The sequence below is a fragment of the Bos javanicus genome, chromosome 23 (assembly GCF_032452875.1).
Source record: "Bos javanicus breed banteng chromosome 23, ARS-OSU_banteng_1.0, whole genome shotgun sequence".
Taxonomy (NCBI): Eukaryota; Metazoa; Chordata; class Mammalia; order Artiodactyla; family Bovidae; genus Bos; species Bos javanicus.
Genome location: NC_083890.1, coordinates 25,886,142 through 25,909,693, shown reverse-complemented (window position 1 = coordinate 25,909,693; position 23,552 = coordinate 25,886,142). Strand labels below are relative to the sequence as shown.

Genomic DNA, 23,552 nt, shown 5'->3' with positions numbered 1-23,552 from the left:
AGCAGCCAATTTTTATAGCTTCAAGACAAAGAAAATTTCTGCTGCTAAGTTGGCATTAGGGTGATATAGGGTGGGTATATTTTTGCCTAATATGTGGTCAGGAAGCCTACTGGTGGTGTTCATGGGGGTTTTGACAATTATAATGGGGCTCAGTCAGCTTCTGAGATGACCTTGGTGCTGTGCTCAGCTTCTGTGGCCTTGGGGCAGGACTCCACATTAATTTATAGTCATCCCAATTGGAAACAACATTCTTTAGAGATTAAATGGTCAAATTACTGTACATTAATTCACTGGAATACTACTCAGCAAATAGGAATCAAGTATTAATACCTCTAATACCATGGTTAAATATCAAAAGCTTTATTCCAAGGGAAAGGAGCCAACCTCAAAACACAAAATATAATGGTTCTATTTATATGAACTTCTGGTAAAATACAAAACACACAGAATCACTAATCTGATCAATTGTTTCCAGGTTAGGTATTAATGAAATGTTTGACTACACAAATCTATCACAAAATAGTTTTTTGGTGTAATGGAACTATCTTTTATCCTGAATCTAGTAGTGGCTACATGAGTCTGTATAAGTGCTAAAACCCACAAGATTGTTCTAAAATATAATTCATACTCCATGTACATTAAGAAACTGTCTTCCCAAGTTATACATAGTAACAAGAAAAGGCAGGAACGAACCAATACCTCAGGGTGAATGGGAGGGTAAAAAGTGTAAGGATGGAATATAGATGCTCACACAGAGGAAGCTTAAGAATAAGCTTGAAAACATCTGGTTCCCTCTGAATGCCACCACATTAGACAACTGAGAACAACTCAATTATTTTTTATTTGAAGGTTTTATTTTTCAGCATTTCACTTTATACATGCAGTACAAAACCCAAAGGTGCCAAAGAATACAATACAAAAAGTTATTCTCCCCTCATTTTCACCTTTGACATTTTAAATTTGTAATCTTAAAGACATTGCAACACTATATGGACAATCACATACTCTAGTGCTTTGTATACATTTAGAATGATGATATGATTATATTTTATGATCTTTTTTTCATTACACATACCACAAGCAACACACAGTTTTCTACTTTGCACCATGCTGTGGGGAAGCTGTTTCTGAAGGAAAAAAAAAAAAAAAGGATAAGGTGCCAGAGTCCAGCTCCAGCAGCCAGGGGATCAGCCTGAAGGGATGAGCAGTGTCAGTGGAAAATGATGGAGCCTCTGACTCGAGGTATGGGACTACATGTTTATTTCAAGCATCAGATCTTCTTTTATACTTTTTCAAAAACATTAGGTCAGAAGTTTTACATTTTCAGCTCCCCCTCACCCAGATTTATTATCTCCTTGTTGTCCTTCAAACAAAGTTCCTGCTTCAGTGATTCTCTCAGAATCATGTTTACTTGTGATTACATTGTAACTCATGCATACCACATTTCTCAGTTTATTTTTTATCTTTCTAAATCCTGCTTGCCCCTAGTATCTTAAGCTCACTATCTCCTAAAAAGGCTTCTATGCTATGCTATGCTAAGTCACTTCAATTGTGTCCGAGTCTGTGTGACCACATAGACAGCAGCCCACCAGGCTCCCCTGTCCATGGGATTCTCCAGGCAAGAACACTGGAGTGGGCTGCCATTTCCTTCTCCAATGCATGAAAGTGAAAAGTGAAAGTGAAGTCGCTCAGTCATGTCCAACTCTTAGCGACCCCATGGATTGCAGCCTAACAGGCTCCTCCGTCCATGGGATTTTCCAAGCAAGAGTACCAGAGTGGGGTGCCATTGCCTTCTCCGAAAAAGGCTTCTAGCTATTCTTAATTATTCCTAAACCCTAAGCTCAGCAAACTTCTTTTGCCAGAAACATTTCCCTCACAAACAGGTCTCAGATAACAGTCTTTCCCATGGCTTCAAGCTGTGGCCTACGTGCTCATCCTGGGACATTCTTTGCAAAAATCCTTGAACAAATGTCAATGGTTATTTTATAGATTATTTTCTGGGCACAACTGCAGAAGGCTTTGTGCTTTCTTATGCTTCTCTCAAGAACAATAAGCACCTTAACATTCTTTCCAGCCAACTGAATTGAAGAAAGGAAGAAACAAGTCAGAATACAGAGCTAACTCCTGCATCCCGGGTCTGTGCCTGCGGAATGAGGAAAGGGGGCTGGGGCCATGCCTCCATTTTGTCAGTAATGCCTAACACGACTCCCAACAATAAGGAAAACCATTCAAATAGATAAGAAAAAATAATTTGCTTCTGGTCTAGGAGAATTCACGTCATGATCAAATGCTTCAAACCACACTGACCTGCAGCTTATATGATGCTCCTAGTACAGGGGATTCTGGGCTGCTTCAGGCCCTGGACAGATGGTCAAAGGCTCTGACTCACTTGGCCAAAGCCTGAAAAAAGGCTTTAAGGGCCCACCAAAGGCGCCTTGAGACAAGGTGTGAATGTGAGATTTATCTACCATATTATAAAATGAAATGCTTCCCTCCTCATATTCTAGGAAGATACACACTCTGGCCGGGTGCACCTTTACAGTGAGTTTTGTTTCTGGAGAGGTGAGTGCCCAGTACTCCTGCTTATAGAACCTGAGGGCCCAGAAACCATCCTCAGGTTTGATACAAACTCTGCCCTTTCTCATTACATGAGGCCTACAAATCCCCAGGTCCCGTGCGCCGTGGGTCCCGACCTCTACTTCCCAGTACCACGTCCCTGTGGTGATGACCTGATGACCCAGCACACAGGGAAGAGAATAAAATCTCTGTGGGTCCTCAGGCAGGTCTTGAGACTTCTCTCCCCAGGTTACACGTCTGTTCCCTTCCGACAAGAAGAGGGAAGGATGGGCGGTGGCTGGATCCAGAGTAATATCCACTGAAAAGACAATAACCATTTTAATATCTGAAAAAGAGGGTGCTATTATTACCCTGAGATATTTTTGAGCTTGTGGGGCACTCATATATTTCCACTTGGACTCTTTCATCTGCCCTCTTTCAATAAATCCTCAGACTGATCCTGAGAGAGTAAGAAGTAGTCTCTCTTCTGCCATCAGGGAATAATTTCACTTACCAGCCTGGAAAAATTCTTTCCTCCAGTCTAAAAAGAAAATAAATAGTCATTATCATACCTAGTACCTGAATTTCCTTGTACAAGAGGTAATTTCTTCTTTCTAATGCTTCTTTTGCTAAGGATCCAAAAGTATTCTATAACTTATCCTTGAACTAAAGCTTTCACTGTTTTTCTTATTAAATATTCTTATAAGAATGAATTCCTCTAAATTATTCTTTATATAGTGCAGACTATAGGCATTCCCAACAAACAGTTACCCTCTTCTTAAACAAATAGCTAAATTATATGCTTGCCTTTCACCACCTTCATTGAATTTATTTGAGACTACGTGACTGAATTATAGACAAAAAAATCTGCTTAGCACAGGACCATATCATTTCTAGATTTGACAATAAAACAGTTCATGTGATTTTTCTTCATTTTCATTCTCACTGTACACTTTCCCACCCAATCCAAGAACTGTGAGGCCCTAAAAATGGAGAAAACTGGAAAAAAAAAAAAAAAACCACCTAGTCCTCAGAGTTACTGTTTTAAGAGAGTTGCTGTGGAGAGCCACTGACCAAGATGATATAATTTATATGAGTGTGGTTAAACTGTGGAGATAATAGGAATTGCTTTAAAAAAAAAATCAAAGCTAATTACACTGCTTGTTGCAGAAATTGCTATTGTAAAGTGAAAGCAAAATACTGTAACCAACACTTTAAAAATGTGTGGTCTTGGTTTAATGCTTAGGTAATAGGAGTGACAAAAAAAGGTGAAACCGACTGCATGTAGAGACATCCATGATACGCGTGTGTGTTGAGTTGCTTCAGTCATGTCCAGCTCTCTGCAACTCTATGGACTGTAGCCCACCGGACTCCTCTGTTCATGGGATTCACCAAGCAAGAGCACTGGAATGGGTTTCCATGCCCTCCTCCAGGAGATCTTCCCAACCCAGGGATTGAACCTGTGTTTCTTATGTCTCCTGCATTGACAAGTGGGTCCTTTAACACTAGCACCACCTGGGAAGCCCAGGATATCCATGATAAGAGGAGACAAAACAGTTGCTAAGACAGTTTCCTATGAGTATTTAGGAAACATACCTTATGCACTACACAGGACTAAAGGAGCTAATTTGAAGAGGGTATTCACTGGGTCTGTTACTAACATCCTATTAAAAAAAAACTATTCATTTAATAATAATTATTCACCTTTTTTCACTCATAAATCAAAATAAATGTAAAGCTTCCAAAATGGGTAAATTTTCAAAGTTAAAAGGTGACTATCTAGCCAAGAGTGAACAAACTATGTATGGCCTGGGAGCCAAATCCGGCCCATCCCATGTTCGTTTAAATACAGTTTTATTGTAACACAGCTGTGTGTGTGCATGTGTGTGTTCAGTTGCTGAGTTGTGTCCGAGTGTTTGCGATCCCATGGACTACAGCCCACCAGGCTCCTTTATCCATGGGATTCTCCAGGCAAGAATACTGGACTGGGTTGCCATTTCCTTCTCAACACAGCCATACTAATTATGTATTGTCTGTGGCTGCTTTTGTGCTAAAAGGGCACAGTTGAGTAATTGTGACAGAGACCATGTAACCCATCAACCTTACAATATTTACAGTCTTGGCCTTTACAGAACAAGTATGGCCATCACTTTTGTAGGCCACCTAAAATAAGAGATGAAATTAAAAGTGCACTCAGCACAAGGGAATAGTGCAATTTATTTATGAAGTAGAGTCTTTTAGGAAAATTAAGAGTGAGCAGAAATCAAGATGATGGACTTTTTACAGCTTTACCAGGGACCTTCAAGTGAGCAAACATAACGGGGGACCTTAGAAAAAAAATGAGATTGGCAAATAAGTCTATAGTTGTATTTTTCCAACAATGATTGACACATGAAACTAACTGAAAGAAAATGTATGAGAAACCTATCAACATGAAGAATATTTCTGGAAGGGCTGAGTAAATAACTAAGCAAATGTTCTTCCCCAAGGCAACAACTGAGACTCGAGAAATTGTGAAAAATGATCACTTTATATTGAGACATATATGAGTCATTCATGAAAAAATATTTAAAACTGTTTAATTGAAGAATGACAATAAAAGGATGATCTCTTTTTAAAATAAAATTAAGTTAGTAATAAAAAAGAAGCAAATTTTAGATACACAGAACATCTGGGTATTAATCAATATATTTATAAATAATCTGTGAATCAAAAAGAAAATTTTGAAAATATTTGGAATTGAATAAAAATGAAATCACTACCTACCAAACTATTGAATGCAGCTAAAAGTATTGCCTAGAGGGAAACTTAGAGCTTTAAATGTTTGAAGCAGAAACAGTATTATTTTAAACCAGTAACCTAAGCTTCTCCCCAAATGGACTAAAAGGAGAAGAATAAACTAAATTAGAGCAACAGAACAGAATTTTGGATCTAGAAGTCAATTTATGATCAAGTGATGTCTTTTCAAAAGTTACCAATGCAACTCAATGAGGAAAAGTATACTATTTTCAAGAGTTGGTGTTAACACAGTTGGATATCCACATACAAAAAAAAAAAAAAAATACATTTAGATCTTTCTCTCTACCCACTCAAAACAACTAACTCAAAATGTGTTATAGACCTAATGATAATAGCTAAAAATATAAAATTTTCAGTAGAAAAAAATAGATAAAAAATTGAATAATCTTGTTATACAAGGATAACTGAAGATGTAATATAGTAAGAATAATAAAAACCGCAAAAGAGAAAATTATATTTTACTGTCATTTTTAATTTCTGCTTTAATCAACTTGTAAGATGCATGTGAGAAAAAGATGAAAAGAAAAAATGCTTTAAAAATTATTGTTCTTGCTATGTTTGCTAAGGAAAAGAAGTTGTGTTCTGTACTTTTTTCTGTTAGCAGTACAATACTGCATAGACTTTAGGAGCTTAATTCTGTATCTTAGAATCATCTTCTTCAGGGCCATGCACTTACCAGGGTACAATGATGTCTTCTGCCAGCCTGAAAGTGAGCAAAATGAGATACTATTATTCCCCTTTCCTGGTCCTTCTCATAGCTTTTCCTCTCTCGTCACTGGCATTCTCTAAGTATTCAGTGGCTTATTTACCTCTCCATCCCTTTGCTTCCTCACAATACTGTGACCATGCCTTTAACTTTAGAATGGTTTGGCCTGTGAGTGGGAAAAATATATAAAGTTAGAAGGAAAATCAAGCTAGAAGCAAGAGAAGGAAAAAAAGAAAGAAAATAAAGAAGTGATGGAAAGAAAGGTAGGTAGTTTAGGAAATGAAGATGGAAAGAAAGAATAATAGACAAACTGGAAGGAATGAGGGGAGGAGGAAGGAAGGGAGAAACATGAAGAACAGACGTGAAAGGATAAAGAACTAAAAGAGTAAGACAAAGACGGAAACAGTAAAGAAAGGAGTAGTAAGGGGATGGAGAGAAAGGAAGGAAAGCTTTAGAAATATCCATCAAAATTACTTTTTTTTTTCATCTCAAGGAAAAGATATCATCAATTAAAAAAGAAAATGAGTTAATTCATTTTTACAGACTCTCTTCCATTCATGCTTCTATGGTGAGCACATACAAGGGTATATTATGCCTGACTCTTTGGGGAAGGAGGTTTAGAGAAGAGTTAGGTATTTGATTATCTGTGGAATTCTATCCAGTGAACGAACTTCTGAGTTACTTACCATTCTGAAATTGAGCTTTCCTCTCATCTGAAAGGAGATGTACATGTAAGACAGGGACTCTCAAAGAGATGAAGAAGACAAAGAAAAAATGATATGCTTTTTACTGAGGGGTTTATCTTAATTATTACTATTATTAGTCAAGCCATTGCTCTCTTCTGAAATTGTTTTTTATGAATAAAACGTTGAATCACATGATTTTAAGTGTTAAATCAAAGCAAGCAGATAAATTATTCCTAGCATGATAGCTGCAATATGTACAGGCAGTAGGGGAATGCAAAAGATACACGAAATAAGGAGTTAAGGGGGAAGAATAAAGGAAAGCAAGGTGTTACCAGCAGAGGACAATCTTGCAAATATTTGACTACTAGAATACAATTACCAATTTCATTTTGCAATTTTCCTGAAAAACAAAAGTGAAAAACGCATTTTAATGTTCCAGTGAAACAAACACCTAAAGTTGCTTGGAAGGATGACATACAATGACTTAAATTAGCTCATTAAGGTTTTTAAAAAAAACCCTCAGTTTTCTCCAACACTTGTTTCAAAAAAGAAAGAAAATAAGAAAACATATTACATGTTAATATAGATAAATAAGTTTACAGTTAAAATTCAAGAGGGAAATTATCCAATTCCTCCATGAAGGTATCCTTTTAGTCATGATAATCATCACATGCAATGCTGTCATGCTATAAATCATCTGTGCAATGGAAACTACAATTTATTCAATGTTTCCAATGACAAATATTTGCTAAGTGCTTTATGTAATTAATTAATACTAGAAAACTAATTGTGAAATAGTGCTCCTCTGTTCACAAAAGAAAAATCTGAGAATCAAAGGGGTAAGTAGCATGAAGAAATTTCTGTTGGTTAATGGACAGATCAATAATTTGAACTCAGCTCTGTTTAAATGTGAAGTGAAGATGCTGTATCCCTATGTCTCCCTGTCCCTATCCCTTCTGTATCCCTATAAACGTTCACTCCTGGTCCAGCCTGCTGAGTCTTCAATCACAAGACAGAGAACAGTGGCATTCTCTAAAAGGAAGAATTTATTGTACTTTTTCAACAGGGTCCTGCATAGAAGAGGTTTTGAATTTTTCTTAGAATCAGATCAAGGGCATAGTAAGCACCACGAGAGTTTTTTCAAATATATTCTCATTAGAATTTCATTCATTTCAGAGGCATGAGAAGGAGTTACTGTTAGCATCATGGAGACAATCAAAATATAACAATACATCAGATAAAGAGAACAGTGAATAGGAAAAGTGAGTTAGCTGATGAAAGCAGAACAAACAGAAACGGGTAATAGAAGTTAGTAATATAGTAAGAATGAATAAAATTCACAAAAGAGAAAATTATACATAGGAAGTAGGAGGATTGAAAAAGAGAAGATGTAAGAAAAATCACTATAGAAAGATCATATCTTATAAATTGCTATTAAAGTTTACCATTTCTATCCTGAGTTGATCTGAAAAAATAAAAAGTAATATATAAATCACCACAATATTGTAAAATAATTAGCCTCCAATTAAAATAAATTAATTAAAAAAGAATTCTTATTAAAGAGCTAATAGGAAGATCATATTTTGTAAAGAGTCATTGAAGTTTACCATTTTCTTTCCTAAGTTGATCTGAAAAAAATAAAAATAATCATATAAGAATTTTTAAGAAACAGCTAATAAGAAGATTATATTTTGTAAAGAGTCATTAAAGTTTACCATCTTCTTTCCTAGGTTGATCTGAAAAAAACAAAAAAGTAACATAAGAATTCTTATGAAACATTTAACAGAAAGATCACGTTTTGTAAATAATCATTAAAGTTTACCAAATTCTTTCCTAAGTTGATCTGAAAAGTAAGAAGTAATATAAAAATCACTAAGAAATGGAAGCAAACACAAAAACCTTCCAAAATCTCTTCACCTGTTTTATATATAATAGATTACCCACTTCAGTGAAGAAACATATTTATTTTCTAGGTGTTGTTCTGTAAATATACAGGGGTCACATTGCTCTTTACCAAATGATGAAGTAGAAAAAGAAATTTTAATTTATTATGACTGAACTTAAAATCCCACAAAATGATTTCCCAAAGTCCTTTTAATGATATGGTAACAATACTGTTATCATCACCATCATCATCACCGTTACGACAATTGACTTTTACTGAAGTACTTTCCCAGTACTAGACTCTATGATACTTGTTTTAGAGGTAGCATTACATTTGGTCATCAGAAGTGCTCCAGATAAGTAATTACACATACGCAGAGCGGTAAAGTGAAGTTAGAGCAAAGATACATTACTTGCTGAATTCCCCACAGTTGCTTATTTCAGAGTCAGAGCTTTATCCAACATTTGTCTGACATCATAAATAACTATTTTACCCAATACAAATATCTGTTCTGTTTTCTGTATTATCTCTGGGCATTTCAGCATCATTTTTAAAAGCAGTCTTTCATCTTCTTGTTGAAGAGTATGTCAAATGATGGATGAGATTTAGTAATGAATTCACTTTTAAAAGTAATGCCATTTAAAAGAAAACTGGACATCCTCCATCCCTGAAAATAGCTTTTTTAAAAGGTGAAACTCTCCCTAGGATTATAAGAGGTAGAGCTAGCCATTATTTTTAAAACTATCTAAGTAACAGTTAAGAAAATTTTTTCTTTAGAGAAATTCCCTTTTCATAAAAGTGAAGTATTAGTTATCTTTTGTTACTTTGATGACCAAGTTCTTAGATTATTAAAACTATATGGCAGAAAAATTCATACTGGAAAAGAATCATAAATCTTGTTTCCATATACACCCTATTTTCAACTCCACAATGCACTTTAATTCTTCATTACCTTTGACATTGATATGTCAAGAAATTGTTAAAGGTTTTTATGGGAGTTGGACTTCCTCTTCTGTTTTATGATCCTATTTACTACATACAAATAATATCCATTTTCCATAAATTTAACACTGCTTTGTCTGCATATTTCTATAAAATTTAACACTGTTTTGGTCCCTCTCTATTTATTATCGTTTGCTTTGACTTTCATTGTAATATGAGTGAGTGGAAGTCTCTCAGTCGCGTCCAACTCTTTGTGATCCCATGGCCTATACAGTCCATGTAATTCTCCAGGCCAGAATACTGGAGTCAGTAGCCTTTCCCTTCTCCAGATGATCTTCCCAGTCCAGGGATTGAACCCAGGTCTCCAGCAGTGCAGGTGGATTCTTTACCAGCTGAGCCATAAGAGAAGCCCAAGAATACTGGAGTGGGTAACCTATCCCTTCTCCAGGGCATCTTCCCCACCTAGGAATCAAACTGGGGTCTCCTGCATTGCAGGTGAATTCTTTACCAACTGAGCTATCAGGGAAGCCCCTCATTGTAATATAATTCTTCCAATAACAGGTCTCTCTGGTAAAAAGATATAAGCATATAAAAACTGTTAGTTATTTTTAACCAACCTACTCCAATGATCCATAATTGAACCTAATATGTGTCAAAACGGAAAAAATGGGATGTGCACTTGCCTGTGTGTTTTATTATTAGACAAAGAGACTTTCAGTAAAAGAATGAAGCCTTAGATAAAGTAGCACCCTCAAATACCATGCAGTACTATGTAATATTGTGTGATACATAGCAAGACTATGTAAAGAGTTTGTCAGACACTCAAAAAGTTAAACACTTCATATTTCCTATTTCAACCACAGTAGTGAAAATCAAATTAGTCATTTAACATAATCAAAAACCTCCAACTATTAATTCTTTTATTTACTATATTTTATTATTAACTCTTTTATTTACTATATTATATTTTACTACATTCATATTATGTACTCCAAATGAAACAAATCTAAATGCCAAGTGCTTAAAACCATAAAAAAAAGAAAACATAAAGTTACATTATCATAACCTTGGGTTTGAGAATGAATTCTTAGAAATGATACCAATGCAAAAGGAACACAAGAAAGAACAACAGATAAATTGGAGTTGATGTTTTAAAACTTTGAAAACTTCTGTTCATCAAAAGATTGAATAGTGAAGAGACAAGGTATAGAATGGGAGAAAATATTTGCAAATTACATATTTTAAGGGCCTAGGATCAAATATATATATAAAGAAAATAAAGTTCTGACTGCTCAGTGATGGGAAAAAAAAAAAAGAATCCAGTTTTAAAATGAGCAAAGGTCTTTTAAAAAAAAATGAGCAAAGGTCTTGAATAGACATTTCTCCAAGGAAGATGTACAGCTGACTAACTGGCATATGAAAAGATATTCAATTTCTTTTGTCCATTGGGAGATACAAATCAAAACCTTAATGAGATACCACTTTATAGGCACTACCATCACTATAATTTTCAAAAATAAAAAGTAACAAGTGTTATTGAGATAGAAGACACACTGGAACTCTAATACATCGCTGATTGTAATGTAAAATGGTGCCATCTTTATAGGAAACAGTTTGGCAGATTTTCAATAAACTAAACAAAGTATGCCATATGACCCAGTAATTGCTAAGTATACACCCCTACAACTGAAAACAGGCATTTAAAGAAAAATGTAGCAATCGAAAGCAATACCATTCACAATAATCAAACAAGCATAAAAAGGCCAAATGTCCATCAACAATTTATGGATAAACAAAATGTGGTATACCTAGACAATGAACTGGGCCTTAAAAAGGAATGAAGTACTGACACATGCAACAACATAAATGAACCTCAGAAACTTTATGCAAGTGAACAAAGGCAAACACAAAAAATGTGGCAGAGAGTATAATTGCACGCATATGGGATCAGGGACAGAAAGCAGATCAGTGGCTGCCAAGACTAAGAAGTGGGGGAATGAGAAGTGACTTCTTAATGAGTGTGAAGTTTACTTTTAAGGTGGTAAAATTATTTTGGAACTAGATGGAAGTGATAGTATCATGAATGTATCAAACGCCACTGAATTGCACACTTCAGTGGTTAACTTGACATTAGATGAATTTTACCTCAATAAAAGTAAAAAATACATCAATAGAAGCAATCCAAAAATTAAATAACAGAAGGTCAAATCAATTCATTTACTCACGGACAAAGCCGTTGGTTCTAACAGTGCAAAAATACTCATAGATAAAGTTGCTCTCATGGAGAAGGCAATGGCACCCCACTCCAGTACTCTTGCCTGGAAAATCCCATGGATGGAGGAGCCTGGTAGGCTGCAGTCCATGAAGTTGCTACAAGTCGGACACGACTGAGCGACTTCACTTTCACTTTTCACTTTCATGCATTGGAGAAGGAAATGGCAACCCACTCCAGTGTTCTTGCCTGGAGAATCCCAGAGACAGAGGAGCCTGGTAGAAGGCCGTCTATGTGGTCGCACAGAGTCAGACACGATTGAAGCGACTTAGCATCGAGTTGCTCTCATAGAGTCAAGGGCTGACATTGCTCTAGTTATGTAATGTATATTTGTCTGAAGATAAAAGACCCACCTTGTTCTGACTTCTTTTCTTCCTTCATTGTCTCTGAAAACATATTAGACAAAATTTGAACAATAGGCAAAACCAAATTGAAACAAATTTACTACAGATTATATTGAAGCAAATTGCAAACAGGACAGAGTTTCAAATAGATTGGTTTGCAGGGGAAAACTTTCATTTTGTGTAATATCAAAATACTGGAAACTTTTCCTTGTTATTATCTAATACTATGATGTTTGCTGCAAGGATATCTTTTAAGTGGATCAAAACTTGAAACTCACCGTTTTTTTATTTTCTCTGAAAAACAAGTAAGATAAGTATTGATACTAAAAAATTGAGGTAATTAACAAATTAAAAATTCACAAATAAAATTACAGAGAAATGAATAGTAATTCTTTTATGGACAAAATTCTATTTTACACAATGCCAATGTACCAAGAACATAGCTTTTATATAAATCAGGTCTGATTTTTCTTCAATTATTTATTTTCCATTTGGGAGGAGATAAATTGTCCTTTTACTTCTTTCTCTTAATAAAAGATTAGATAAGCTCATTTATTTCCAATAAATTGATACAACTTACAAATGAATTAAGAATTAGAATCAATTAGGTTATTAGTCAAATCTTTGTATATGGATGAAGATAACATACCTTTTTCTTTCTTCATGTTTTCTAAAAAAAGGGGGGGGGATTTTTAATTTTCAGAATAAAAACAGATAAAGACAAACTCTTCACCTTATTTCTATCCACCAAATCCTTCCCTTGCTCTTTATTAATCCCTCTGGGGTCATTTCCTTTAAGCTTGCACAAATTCCTTTAGAGTTCCTCATTAAACAGATTCTAGTACTATATTGATTGCTTTAGTTTATTATTAGGAATTTTAAAAGATATTTGGTGAAATTTTGCATCCTATTTTGTGCCAATATCCATTTTTCTGTTGTGATGACTATATTAACTTAAATTGAGTTTTTAAAAATTTTATCTTGATTTGATTTAAGATTTTATCTTGATTTTATTTAAAGCCAGTGTGCTAGTTTTTAGAATAAAATATTTTCATGGGATGTCATTCAATAATATTCATTGATTTCTACTGCTAAGAATCTATACAGAAAAAAAAAATCTGTGTATTTCCTTGAATATTTCTGCATATTCAGAAGTTTTGAATTTGTATAATATTGCATATTTTATTTTCTAAGGAGTTGCTTTTTTTTTTTTTTTCTAAAAGCAACTTTAAAAATTGTGAAAACCCTGTGGTAAAATTTTCTTAACATTACCCTGCAAATCTTGATTGAGAATATAGGATTTTTTCTTTACATATTATAATGCAATCCTCCACTGGATTTAGGAATCTACTCTCTAATATAAGAAAAATAATTCCTATATATGACAATGAAGATTTCAACAAGGACTTCCCTGGTGTTTCAGAGGTTAAGAATCCATCTGCCAGTGCTGGGGACGTGGATTTGATCCCTGATCCTGGAAGATCCCTCATGCCACAGAACAACTAAGCCTATGCACCACAACTACTGAATCAGTGCTTAGAGCTCATGTGCCGGAAACTATTTTAGAGCCCACATGCTGTAATCCATCTGCCTAGAGCCTGTACTCTACGACGAGAAAAGCCACTGCAATGAGAAGCTTGTACACCACAACAAACAGTAGCCCCTACTCATCCCGCTAGAGAAAGCTGGTGTACAGCAACAAAGACCTAGCACAGCAAAAGGAAAAAAATTAAATAAATAAATATTTCAACAAAATTATATCAGTGGTAGTCAATTCATAACATTTTTGCAGATATATCTGATAATGAAAAAAACATCATCATTAAAATATTTCCTGATAGATAGAGCTCAAATATGACTCTTTACAGCTTCAAGCAGGTATTTCTAATGATAACAATCAAAACAACTCTGGAGAGAAAGAGAGAAACTGAGAGACTGAAAGAGAGAATCTACTCTCAATGAAAAGTTATCAAAATAGTTGACAAAAGTCAACTATTTATTTATTCTGTTAATTTAAAAGAAATGTTTTCAGAAACTTTGTAGTTTGGATGAATAGTACACTTGATGAATTGAAATTTGTCAAAATCATTCTTAAATAGTGTTGTCCAAACTAAATGAATGAGTTCCCATCAAAAGTACACAGTGGAGTGAGACTATTCCTGCTCTTGCCTCCAGTTCAGCTCCTATAAAGGGAAGTTCAGATTCTGCTCATCTCTATTATCATCACCATTTGGAAGCCATGTCAAAGTCTGTTAGATACTGGACAGTTCCCTTAAGATATCATGACTTTAATTATTTAAGTATTTAGTAACTTACCATTTTTGTGATATTCCCTCCAGGATACTCCAATAATAAAGAACGTCACTAAGAGGTAGAGGAGTTGAATTCCAGGGAAAGTGTCTATGTCATTTACTCTGGGGGGAAATTCTGAAAAAGGTACACCAGAGAATTTTCTTATTAGTATCCAGACCAATCCTATTGTTCAATTCCACACTTTAATTCCACACTTCAAGTAACCTGTAAGTCTATGACCAAGTTTCAACCTTCGTAGACAGACTTGGAGTGGAATGGATAGCAGCAACCACTCAGAAAACAATGTGGAATTGAATATCTCAGGGTAGGCCAAGGGTTGGCAAGATGCTTCTCCCATGGGTTGTAAAGGATTGCTGAGTGTGGACCCTTTACAATAAATGAGGGACTCTCTGCCAAATTCTAGATATGCCCTCATGATTTTCCTATATCCTATGAAGTTTAACATGATCTAGGTCAGGCATTGCCTGACAATGGCCTACAGGCCAAATCAAATCTGACATATATTTTTGGAAGATTTGTGATGTCAGAGTGAATTTCACATTGCTACATCAATGGGAAAATAAATAGTATTTGTGACACAAAGTTAAAAACTCAAATTTTATTGTCATTCCATTGAACTCAGCATGCTTATTCATATACATGTGGTTTATAACTGGTTTTTTTCACTATAATAACAAATGAATAGTTTCATCAAGACTGAAATGCAGTGACAGTTATAACTCCCTATTATTTTAAGTGGCTGGACTGTCACAGCATTGCAAAATTTTACTTTATAGCTTTGCTTTATTGCCAAGTAACACTAAACATGTCAAAACAAGTAAAAGAGGGGGGAAAAGTAGAATTTGAATAAAACATTTTGAGATACATTAGGGTATGCATTGTCTTATTATTGAATTACATGTATTTATTATGCAACAATACTGTAGCTTTGTTAAAAGATAGCAATATGCACTGGCATTGCCAGACTAGCACCCATTACAATATTTTCAAATTATGGTAAAGCAACCATAAAAAAAATTATAAAATTAAAAATTAAATATCTCATTATAGAAAAGATTTTTTTCATGAAAATATAAAATGAAAATAAGGCTGCACCAAAGAAAGTTTTATAACTCATTTCTTAGTCAAGTAAGAGATGCCACTAACCAATGGTGCTGCTGCTGCTAAGTCACGTCAGTCGTGTCTGACTGTGCAAACCCATAGACGGCAGCCCACCAGGCTTCCCGTCCCGGGGTTCTCCAGGCAAGAACACTGGAGTAGGTTGCCATTTCCTTCCCCAATGCATGAAAGTGAAAAGTGAAAGTGAAATCATTCAGTCATGTCTGACTCTTTGCGACCCCATGGACTGTAGCCTACCAGGCTCCTCCGTCCATGGGATTTCCCAGGCAAGAGTACTGGAGTGGGTTGCCATTGCTTTCTCTGTAACCAATGGTAAGTGAGATTAATTATGTTTGATTGAAGAAGCTAAAGAAATGTGTCCAGACTGAGAAAATAAACTCAAATCTATTAGTGCTTTGGTGAGCACGTTTTTTCAAGTAATTGAAGATATCAGAAAAATATCATCAGTCAATTAAGCAACCAGGGGACTATCTAGTTCTGGGAAATAATGGAATAGACACCTATCCCTATGCTGCTAATAATTGAAGCCCCAAGCACTACATATATATAACAAATACAAAGAGACTCTAAAAGATGTCAGCAATGACATATATAGTGAGCTCTCTCTACCACCATCTTTTTTTTTTCCCCTCTCCTAATGTATCCCTGAGTGGGTGCTGGAGAAACCAATAATCCAGAAATGCCAATGGGTAAAGACAAAGCTTCCCAGATGCTGGTGGTGCTGATGAAAGTCACTCAGTCATGTCTGACTCTTTGCGACCCCAAGAACTACACAGTCTACGGAATTCTCCAGGCCAGAATACTGGAGTGGGTAGCCTTTCCCTTTTCCACGGGATCTTCCCAACCCAGGGATTGAACCCAGGTATCCAACATTCCATGTGGGATTCTTTACCAGCTGAACCACCAGGGAAGCCCAAATGACTCCTTAGTAAAGAATCTGCCGCCAGTGCAGGAGACACAGGAAACACACGTTAGATTCCTGGGTCAGGAAGATCTCCTGGAGGAGGAAATGGAAGCCCACCCCAGTATTCTTGCCTGGAAAATCCCTTGGACACAAGAGCATGGTGGGCTACAGTCCATGGGGTGGCAGAGAATCGGACACGACTGAGTACACACACGCATGCCAAGACAAAGTAACCCCCAAGAAAAGCTTGTTCTTTGTGGTCACAGGACCAGGAATGGACAACCTAATGAGATGAAAACTTTTAAGCGATAACTTCCTGACTCCAGCCAAACACCACAGAAAACCATAATCCCACTCCTGCTCTTCAGCAAAGACTGAGTAGCCTAGTGATTCACCTTCACTCAGTTAACAATGTGCCCCATCCTGTCCTGGCTGGTGTCACTGAGGGCAAAGTGGAGAGCTGGAACTTTCATTCCCACTCAGCAGCAGTGAGGTCAGTGCCCCTGCCCTGCCACAGAGTCGGTGGAGATACACAGAAAATAGTAATGAGGTGCCCTCACTCTACCAGGTGAGGTACTGTCAGCAGAGGACCAAAGGGGAACCTGAGCTTTCAGCCCTACCCAGCAGCAACAAAGCACCTCTCTCCTTCGACAGTGTTAAATAATGCTAAGTGGGAAACTGCTACTTCCACCTTCACTTATCAACATGAGATATCTATGTTTTCCCATACATGTGGTGCCATTTGAGGCTTGATACAATAGATGATGTAATAAAATACACAGCCTCATAACATAAGACCCAAGATGTCCAGGATACAATAGAAAATCACACTTCATACCTGGGAGAACCAAGAAAATATCATTTTAAATTAAAAAAAAGGCCATACATACCAGCATCAAAATGACAAAGATATTTGTCAAGGATTTTATGTGGTAATCATAAAAATAAGCAATTATAAACTCACTTTTGACAAATGAAAAAATATAGTCTTCATAAATAAATAGAAGAAACAAAGGATAAAATAGAAATTTATGAAATAGAAAATACAATATTCAAAATAAAGTACTCACTGAAGGTTTAACAGAGAATGGAGATGATAGAAGAATTAGTCAGTGAACTTGAAGATAGTACTATGCTAATTATCCAAACTGAACAATGAAGAGGAAATAGACTGAAATAAACCAATAAAATCTCAGAGTCCTGTGGTGCTATAACAAAAGATCTAATGTACATGTCACTGGGGTCCCAGGAGACTAGAAAGACTGTGGAGCTGAAAAAGTATTTGAAGAAATGATGACTAAAAATGTCCCAAATTTGACAAAAGACATTAACCTATATACTCAATAAGCTGAGCAAACCACAAATAAGATAAAACTAAACAAATCCATGCCAAGATACATCATAACCCAACTTCTGAAAAGTAAAGAGAAAGAAAACATCTTGAAAGTAAAGGAATGATTCTTTACTTTTATGAGAAAAATGATCTGAATTATATTAATAGTAGATTTCTAATAAAAAACCAGAGCAGTCTGAGGAAAGGGCAGAATATTTTTAAAGTACTGAAAGAAAATAACACAAACAAGTTTAATACTCAGAGAAAACATTCTTTAGGAGTTAAAGGGAAATAAAGACATTTTCAGATTAAGGTAAGCTAAGAGAATTTCTTGACAGCAGCCCTGTCCTAAAAGAATAGCTAAATAAAGGTCTTGAAATTGAAAGGGAATGATAAAATAAGAAGTCTTGGAACATCAATAAGGAATACAGAACAAGGGAAGGAGTACAAACATGGACAGATATGATAGGTTTTTCTTTTGAGTTTTCTAAAATATATTTGATGGTTGAAGCAAAGGTTGTAACATTATGGATGTGAGAGTTGGACTGTAAAGAAAGTTGAGTGCTGAAGAACTGATGCTTTTGAACTGTGATGATGGAGAAGACTCTTGAGGGTCCCTTGGACTGCAAGGAAATCAAACACTGAATATTCACTGGAAGGACTTATACTGAAGCTGAAGCACCTACTTTGACCACCTGATGCCAAGAGCTAACTCTAGAAAAGACGCTGAGACTGGGAAAGATTGAAGGCAGGAGAGGGGATGACAGAGGATGAGATGGTTGGATGGCATCACAGATTCAATGGACACGAGTTTGAGCAAATTCCAGGAGATAGTGAAGGACAGGGAGGCGTGGGGTTCTTCAGTCCACTGGGTCTCAAAGAGTGAGCAACTAAAGAACAACAGCAACAAAGTTTCAAGCATCTATTCAAAGTAGTGAAATGTCAGCACCAGTAGTCTGTGATAAAGTATCCATACAGCATACTATCAGACTATTCTCCCATTCTTCTACTCAGAGAATCCTTAATTTTTGCTTTCATTGTGATGTAAGCTACACACTCAGCCTCCTAATATTTTTTCAGAATCTGGTGACCTATCTGGACCTTCTTTTTCACAACCATTTCTCTTTTTTCCTTTTTCCTTTTTGACTCTCACTTGGACTCTTTAACCATCCATGCTATCATGAAGCTACCTTACCACCTAAGACCCCATATCACATTCCAGCTCAGTGTGAACTGGTCATCTTTTAGGCCTTGTTTCCTGCTTTGTGGGTGGCCTCAGACACACCCAGGAGTCCTAAGCCTTGAATGTGGTACAGGGGATCATATTCTTGGTGCTGCAAGGAGGGAGTGTAATTACATTAAAAACAACAAGCAATTATTCTTTCCCCTTTTGAAATTAAGCAAATAAATGTGTACATAAGACACTGTATCACCCACAACAGCAGAATAAAATGCTATTGCGTTTTCTAGGTAGTTGTGTAAGAAATCCCATTTTCTACGTATTCATTTTGAAAAATGTCATTTTATATGTGTGTGTGTGTGTGTGTGGAATATATGTATATGTAATATTCAGTTCAGTCGCTCAGTCATGTCCGACTCTTTGAGACCCCATGAATTGCAGCACACCAGGCCTCCCTGTCCATCACCAACTCCAGGAGTTCACCCAGACTCACTTCCATCAAGTCAGTGATGCCATCCAGCCATCTCATCCTCTGTCGTCCCCTTCTCCTCCTGCCCCCAATCCCTCTATGAAATATTATTCAACCACAAAAAAATAAATTCTGCCATTTACAACAAAACAGATGGATCTGAATGGTATTATGCTTGATGAAATAAGTCAGACAGAGAAATAAAAATACTGTATATTTTCTATTATATGTGGAATCTGAAAAACAAAACAAATAAACCAATACAACAAAAGAGAAACTGACACAGAAACAGAGAATAGCTAGTGGTTACAAGGAGAAAGACAGTTGGGGGAAGAGGGATGATAGGGGAAGAGGATTAAGAAGTATAAACTGCTGCTACTGCTAAGTTGCTTCAGTCGTGTCTGACTCTGTGTGACCCCATGGACTGCAGCCTACCAGGCTTCTCCGTCCATGGGATTCTCCAGGCAAGAACACTGGAGTGGGTTGCCATTTCCTTCTCCCAGGAAACTGGAAATATAAATAATATACTAGAATGTAATGTGCAGCACAGAGTATGTAGCAACATTATGTAATAATTTAAATGGAGTGGTAATACACAAAAACATCAAATCAATATGTTGCATACATGAAACTATAAATCAACTATACTTCAATAAGAAAGAAACAGTAGAAATGATACACTTAAATATTCCAGTTATGAGTGCTTCACTTAAACATTTAAAACATCTAACTGCAAACTAACAGTGGTTAGCAGATAATTTACTTAAAGATATAAATTTGGCTAAGAATCCAACAGAATTTTGTAACTAGTAAATATAAATAGTAAAATATTTTCCAATTGATTTCCTAGAAACTTAAATTTGAGTACATAACAGTACTTTACAACAATATATAAAAGATAAAATCTGAAATTTTATTTGGTGAGGCAAGTCACTATGTAAGACAGAATCACATCCAAGAGAATCAAATTTTATGACAAAAAGCAAGAATCTGAGAAATGAGCAATAAACAGGGAAAATCCTTTTTCATCTTTGAATCTGATCTTTACTGTGGAAGCCTACATGAAAAAACGTTCATTCTCTTTTTATATAAAGTTTTAAAGGAGGGAGGGGCAACATAAGAGTGGTATGGGTGTGGGAGGTACAAACTATTGCGTGTAAGACAGGCTACAAGGACGCACTCAACAACACAGGGAACCCAGTCAATGCTTTGTAATTACTGTAAATGGAGCATAACCTTTAAAAGTATGTGAAAAAGCTCATTCATTTAAATGAAAATTCTGTGTGTAAATTTTTTCAGAAAATGCATTTGAAGTTAATAATATGGTCTTATATATCATTCAGATTATTTAATTGCTGTTTTTTTAAGTGAATACCTAAGTAATTGATTTAAATTTCAAGAATTCTAAAAATTTAAGTATGAGATGTAGCCATCTTTACTTAATGAAATGTCATTTTACAGTTTCATTATATGTAATGATGTATTTTACACAAAAAGAAGTGTAAAATGTTCTCACTTGTTTTTGTTTATATTAGTATTCTTCTTGCTTGAGATCCACCAATTCCCTACCTATTTTCTCAGCCAAATGCCTGAGAAATGCCTGAGAGACCTGATTTTATCTACTTAAGTACAATTGGTACCATGTGGTCCAGCTCTCCTTCTAGGTAAATGGTCATTCCATCTACTGGTATTTTAGCTCCTTCATCCTATCTTCTTCCTCAAAAAGTGACCAGATCACCTGCCATTGTCTTTCTATCATGTATAAGTATACTTCTTCTCCTAGCATTATACTGCAAATTCACAGATAATGGTCAGCAGCAATAACATTGCTAAATCAGATTTTTATTTTTCAACCAGTGTTCTTCAGTTTTCTACAGCATGGATATTATCTACCATTCCATTCATTTTTTAATATAAATTGATGTGTCTTTCTAAAACATTATTTCCTACATCCATTCCTATCCATAGGACTATTTTTCTCTGTCACTTCTTTGTCCTCATATTTTTCCACTACTGAGTATTGCTTTGAAAGCAAGCAAATTATTATGTATATGAAATACATGCATAAAATCATAATAGGTAAAGCAATGAGAAAAATTGTGTTCAATTTCAAAAGTCACATATAATCATCATTGAGGAAGTCAATGTAACAAACTACATTATCTTTCTTGTTATATATGCATATTTTAGACTCTAAACAGATTAATCAATAATAGCAAAAATGTGTATGTGATAATATGGTCTTCTACATAAGGAAACACTGGAGAAACTTACATATACATATCAACCATTCTAATGAAAAAGTAGCTACAACAAAAAGAAGGTCTTCATTACATATTGCAAAGCAGTTCAATGTTTAAAGTTAACATCAAAGTAGTCCAATGCCATATTCTTGCATAAAACAGTTTTAGAGCATTATATAAATCTTATGTTACAATAATTTGAATACCCCACTGATAGCCAGAAAACTTTTTCCGATCTCTATCTGTTCATGAGTTGTCCTTGCTTATTTTTCCAAACAGAGATGGTTGCTTACTTACCTACAGTGGCATTATACATAAATTTTTTCAAAACTTACTATATATCAGAATATTAGCCACCACAAGTTGGATCTCTACTCCACTCATAAATATTTCTAATTAGTGCACATTAAAATATATTCACCATGGATATTAAAATTCATGAATATAAAAATATTAAAATAATATCTTGAAATTTCACAGCAATGTGTTCCTTAAAAGAAGCCTTTATTTCATCATTACACAGAGTGGCCAGTTTTGAGAGTAAAGTGTGTTAGTTGCTCAGTCACGTCCAATTCTTTGCAACCCCATGAACTGTAGCATGCCTGCCAGACTCCTCCACCCATGGAATTCTCCAGGCATGAATACTGCAGTGGGTAGCCATTCCCTTAGAGTAGCTTCCTGACCCAGGGTTTGAACCCAGGTCTCCCGCACTGCAAGCAGATTCCTTACTGTCTGAACCATGAGGGAAGCCAGTATAAGAGTATTAGTTTTCAGTTCTATGAGGTAATTTTTTATGACTTTAGAATGCAAATATCACACATTAATTGCTAATTTCTGATTATGTTTTTGAAATAAGTGATGTTCTAATGACATACAGAAAAGGATATATGGAAGTCAGATTGACCAGACTTGAGGGAGTGGAAATCAAGTCTCACGCCTTGTACCCTGAGGTCTGCTCTATCTTTGTGACTCAAATGCTTTTGTTAGAAGCACTAGCTAGACATACAGGCTCGCTCTCTGTCTCTCTCTCTCTGTCTCTCTCTCTCTCTCTCTCTCTCACATGCACACACAAAAGCACAAACAATATCAGCAGTATCAAAAAATAAAACTCACCTTTATGACTTCCATTCATCATAGGTGATTTTCTATAGTGATCTATTAGATAAGTCACCATTTTAAGAAGGAAGTTGTTTCATGCCTGTTACTTGTGGCCCAAAGAAAAGTCTCAGCTTGGTCCTGAGTAGTGTTGGCAGGATTTTGAAATATCTTTGTGTCCCTTCTACAAACACAGAGAGGGAAGAGATTATATGACCCAAGGCAATATCCCCGAGTCAGAGAGAAGTTTCAGTCATATGAATCAGGTTTCTGGTTCTTGAGTGCTGCAGGTGCAGCATGGAATTAACCAGAAGCAGGAAAGGATACCCTGTACTCTGAACCTTATATGATCACAAAACAATACTTCAGAAGCAGTTATTCATTTGAATAAATCTGCAAATAACTGCATATACACAGAAAATCCATTGGTAAATCTCAGATTAGATTTCTTTTTTAATTTTTCTCTTCATGCAAGTCAACCATAGTGTCTAGTGCTGAAACAGGAAGAACTTTTATGTTCACTTGATCTTTTATGTAGACTAATTATAGACCAACTTAAACTAAACCAGAGTTGTTACTGCTTAACAATCCTGTCCAGGTCCAATCTCAGACTAATCAAATAGAAATTTCTTAGGGGTGGAAGGAAGAAAGAGAAGGTAAAACTATGAATCAGTAATTTAAAATATATTCTCAAGTGATTATACTG

The 23,552-nt window shown here is 35.6% G+C and overlaps 1 protein-coding gene and 1 long non-coding RNA gene across 2 annotated transcripts; both read right to left on the bottom strand.

Moving 5' to 3' along the window:
- Window positions 1–832: 832 nt before the first annotated feature.
- On the bottom strand, window positions 833–8,163 carry LOC133236433 (butyrophilin subfamily 1 member A1-like). The gene is made up of 5 exons (XM_061398457.1): window positions 7,127–8,163; window positions 6,748–6,774; window positions 6,032–6,058; window positions 3,071–3,097; window positions 833–2,875 (listed from the first exon to the last, which is right to left on the bottom strand). The coding sequence occupies exons 1-5, from the start codon at window positions 7,221–7,223 to the stop codon at window positions 2,328–2,330; spliced, it is 726 nt and encodes a 241-aa protein (XP_061254441.1). The 5' UTR covers window positions 7,224–8,163; the 3' UTR covers window positions 833–2,327.
- Window positions 8,164–8,200: 37 nt separating this feature from the next.
- On the bottom strand, window positions 8,201–14,613 carry LOC133236434 (uncharacterized). Its single transcript, XR_009732888.1, has 3 exons — window positions 14,507–14,613; window positions 12,840–12,860; window positions 8,201–8,483 (listed from the first exon to the last, which is right to left on the bottom strand). It is a non-coding gene; the product is annotated as an uncharacterized LOC133236434 (long non-coding RNA).
- Window positions 14,614–23,552: the final 8,939 nt, after the last annotated feature.